General features: G+C 49.3%; 1 protein-coding gene across 1 annotated transcript; it reads left to right on the forward strand.

The window, feature by feature from the left end:
• Positions 1-808: 808 nt before the first annotated feature.
• LOC104403362 (putative olfactory receptor 14L1) lies at positions 809-1243 on the forward strand (the record flags this gene model as incomplete). Its single annotated transcript, XM_010011469.1, has 1 exon — positions 809-1243. A coding segment is annotated over one exon (435 nt), but the record flags the coding sequence as incomplete, so codon positions are not given.
• Positions 1244-4586: the final 3343 nt, after the last annotated feature.

Raw genomic sequence — 4586 nt, forward strand, 5'->3', positions numbered from 1 at the left:
GCTGGGGAGCAGGAGCTGCTCCGCACCTCCGCCAGGCTGCTGACGGGAACACTACGGACCAGGGGACGGACACGGGAGACACCCGGACGGAAGGACCCACATGGAAAACCCGGGGATCAGCAGCTGTAGGAGCAAAGCGAGGGCTGGAAACCCATGGGAATTATAAATAAATAATTAACCTACCAGCCAGAGCTCTTAAAAAAAAAAAAAAAAAAACAACCAAAAAAACCAACAAAACCAACAAAATCATGACAAGAAGTTTAAAACCAAACCTGGAGCAACAACATAAAAGGTAAAATCACTATTAACAGCTGTACAACAAACTTTGCTGCTGTGGAGCTGTCGTGGTTTAAAGGGGACAGAGCATAAACCTAGACAGGGGAAAGGAAAACACTAACCAGCACTGATGCACAATACAATTGCTCAGCACCCGCTGAATGATACCCAGCCTGGCCCAGCAGCGACCCGTCCCTTCCAGGTAACTCCCCCCGGTTTCTATACAGGGCATGATGTGCTGTGGTATGGAATACCCCTTTGGCTAGTTTGGACACTCAAGAGGCTGCTTGGACCTAGAAAAATGCCTGGTTGGATCTTAAAAATGACATCCTGGAAAGACTTTGTGAACTGAACCTGAGCATTCGAACCCTGCAAATGAGGCTTTGAAGCAAAAAATGAGGCTTTAGAAGCAAACCCTAAGACTTTGGAAAGTCAAAAAGAGGTTTTGGACACTATAAATCAGGCTTTGGACTCTAGTGAGGAGGCTTTCCTTTCCTCCTTTCCCTGTCTTTTTACCTCTCCTCTCCACCAGATCCTCAAGCTCTCCTGCTCACACACCTACCTCTGGGAAGTTGGGCTTCTTGTAATTGGTGCCTCTTTATCATTTGGGTATTTTGTGTTCATGGTGCTGTCCTATGTGCAGACCTTCAGGGCCGTGCTGAGGATCCCCTCCGAGCAGGGACACCACAAAACCTTTTCCATGTGTCTCTCCCATCTGGCCGTGCTCTCCCTCTTTGTCAGAAGTGGCACATTTGTCCACCTGAAGCCCTCTTCCATCTCCTCCCCATCCCTGGATCTGGTGGTGTCAGTGCTGTACTCGGTGATGCCTCCAGTAGTGAACCCCCTTATCTACAGCCTGAGGAACCAGGAGCTCAGGGATGCTCTGAGGAAGCTGGTGACTGGATGTGTTTCAGCAGTCATACCCTGCCTGCTTTCCTCTGTAAAGGGCTCCCAGTGTAGGTCATGAAAGGCCAAGTCTGTCTTTCCTGCTTTACAATTGGGGTTTTTTTCCACTTCTGATGTTGTCTTCGAAGACATGTCATTATTCATCCCCTGCTTCTGCCCACCTTGTGTGACCCACAGACTATGTGTCAATGGGGGTCTCATTGTATTTAAGGGAACAAATGATCTTGCAGCAACTTCATGTCTGTGATATGTCCCCAGTGTACGAGGAATGAAGAGGGAATGAAATCAGCTTTCTGGCTGCTCCAGCTCTGGGGTGGCTGCTCTGTGCCAGCATTCCGACACAGACATTGGATAAGCTGACCAGGGCTGGTCCCTTACTGACAGACAAGGTGGGTCTGGCTGGAGATGTGAAGAGGAGGGCAGCCATGGCTGCAATGACCACGAGCTGATGGAGAAGAAGGACAAGTAGCAGAATGTCAGTGCAGGACTGCGGGAGAGCTGATTTCAGGTTGCTGAGGATCTGCCTGGACTGTCCTGGACCCGGGTCTTTGTCCCTTTGGCTATGGTTGATGTCTCTGCCACTAAGGCTTATGAGAAGACACATCATCATCGTGGCCATGGGGCATCATTGCCTCCTTGCACCTCCCTGGGGAGGCCAGAAGGTGACATCCCATTATCCTTCACTTGGCACCACACTCCCCACATCCCCAGGAAGAGCCCGAGCCAGGGCCTAGGGGTCAGGGTTTGCCCATCCTTCACCAGACAAACGAAGGGGTGTTGTCAGCATCAGAGTGGCTGCACTTTGCCTTTGCCTGCCCATGATCACGGCCTCCAGTGCTCTGCTCTAACAAGTCCCTGGGGAGGCTTTGTCAGGATGGCCTCAGCGGGGTCCATTGATGCTTCAAGGTACTTGGAAATTGCTTCTGGGTTTGACTTCTTGAGAGGGCTTTCCAGTCTCCTCTCGGTAGCTGAGGTGCGTGGACTCAGCACCACCAAGGCACTGGGGCTCATTCAAACACAGAAAGCCCTGAGGAGCCATGTGTCTGCCTGAAATGTTCTTTAGCTCCTCATGACTTGCACAACTCATTGCAGAGGTTTCAGATGGAGACTTGATGAAGATCTCAGAGAAGGTGTCCTAAACGGTATTTTCAAGGATATTTTCTCACCTTGCTGAAGCTGAACCTCATTGGTGGCAGCTTGTACTTGGTGTACAGTTTAGGAGTGTTTCCACTCCAATCAGTCCCGACTACCGTAGAGAGACCCTGGCTCAGTATCAGTCAGAGAAGGCTGCTGTCACCTCTGCTACTGAAAAGTAATACACTGCACACTTTACAATGAAAAGTCATTTCTATGAGCAGCTCTTTGAGATCATTCTTCACAACTACACTAGGAAACTTCTCTAATAAACTCTACAAGACTGGAAGGAAATTATGGGCAGAGACATTGTTTGTTAGGGCTTGCTTCATTTTAATGAGCCCCACGGTGCATTTGGTGCTGAGCCCTTGAACCTCAGGTGCTGAAAGGAGATTGCATACACCTTGCCATAAGGCAAAGTCAGAAGAAAAACCCCAAGTATCTTGAAGCATTAATGAGTCCCACTGAAGGCCACCACCCGTGTTGGCCTCCCCAGGGACTCATTGGAGGAGATGGTTGCAGGTAGGCAAAGGGAATGTGCAGGAAGATCAGATGCTGAGAGAACCTTGGGTTTGCTTGATGCAGCAGAAAGGCCAAGCCCTGACCCCCAGCCCCGGGGGGCAGAAAAGACATGGAAACCAACCCCAAGCCCTCTTCCTGGCGTGAGCCTTGGTCCTCAGGCAGAGGGGATCTCACAGGCAATGTGACAACCAGGTGCCTTCTGCTTGCCTCACAGCCCCCCTCACAGCCATTGGCTTCCTGCTGGATTCTGAGTTCCTGAGACACAATTGACCACCTGATACCCAACCATCACCCTCCTTGTGACCCGGGACCCGAGCACATACAAGTAAGCTTTTCTCATCCATTTATCTAATAGATTTCCTGGCAACAGTTTGAGTTGAGAAATGTTCCTCAGAAGAACTGCTTATATTTATACTGGTGCATTTTATAGCTCGACATCTGCCTCTCTGTTTTCCCTTTTTCTGTTGTGTCTTCTGTGGTGTCTTCTGTCTTTAGAAAGCTCTCCAAGGACAAAGATTCATTGGATCCTAGTATGACTCTGGTTGCCAACCAGAGACTCCTGAAAACCATTGTACTGGGTCTGGCTGGGATGGAGTTAGCTCTCTCCATAGCAGCCCATTTACTGCTGTGCTTCCTACTCATGGCTAGAACACTGTTGATCACACCCCAGTATTTTGGCTATTACTGAGCAGTCTTCACACGATATGAAGGCTGTCTCTCCAACCCCCAAAGCTGGAAGACTCAGGGTGGTTGGGCAGGGCCAAAGATGGCAGAGATCACCTGAATTAACCAAAGGGATTTTCCATACCATAAGACATCATGTTCAGCAAAATACTAAGAGAAAGGAGGTGGCTTTTCTAGGTGGTGACATTCATTACTAAGACATTTGTCTTTCGAAGCAACCCAACACATACTGAATCTTTGACTCCCAGGAGGTGCACAGACATTGTTGATGAGAAGTAGAGAACAAATCCCCTTTGGTTTTTAGTTAACTGCCTTTATCTTGAACCCCAGTTTTTATTCCCTTGTGCTGCTGAGGAGGAGGAATGAGAGAGAAGCTTGCTGGGCTCCTGAGGGACAGCAAAGTTTAACCCACCACAGTCATCTGTGTGGCCCATCTCTCCTGCTACAGGCTGTGTTAAATTGATATTGTTCAATTTAACTCCCTGTGAATTGGTGTCTTCCACAAAGGACCTGGAAGCCCATTTTGTCCTATTGTACAGAGAGGTAATAGAAACACTGCACAGTGGTGGTCAAGGGCTGCTCACTGAAGGAAGCCACCACTAAATGGCTGCCAGGAGGACTTTGGACCGTGGATGATATTTGGCCCTCATCATTCAGCCAACTTGCCACCCATCACATCACCACTTCTTCAGTCCAGCTATCAGCAACCTGGCTATGAGGAGTCTACAGGAGCACACAGCAGAGTCCTTGCTAAAGCCAGGGTACGAAACATCTCCTTCTTTTCCCTCCCACACATGTTCTGCAATCCCTTTCTTGTCCTTCAAACGCCTGGGGATGGCTGCAGGATGACATGCCATATCACCTTCCCAGGTGACCCTGGCCACTCTGTAATCCTGCCAGTCCTCCTTCCTGCCCTTTTGGAAGACTGGTTTCAAGTCTGCCTTTTCCAAGACCCCAGAAACCTCTCTGACAGCTTTTGCCTTTCCAAGGTGTTTTAGAGACGTCTCACAATGACACTGGCCAGCCTTCTCCATCTCTCTGGTGTCAAGCACGTTCTCAACATC

Source organism: Nestor notabilis, unplaced genomic scaffold (genome assembly GCF_000696875.1).
Source record: "Nestor notabilis isolate BGI_N333 unplaced genomic scaffold, ASM69687v1 scaffold2023, whole genome shotgun sequence".
NCBI lineage: Eukaryota > Metazoa > Chordata > Aves > Psittaciformes > Psittacidae > Nestor > Nestor notabilis.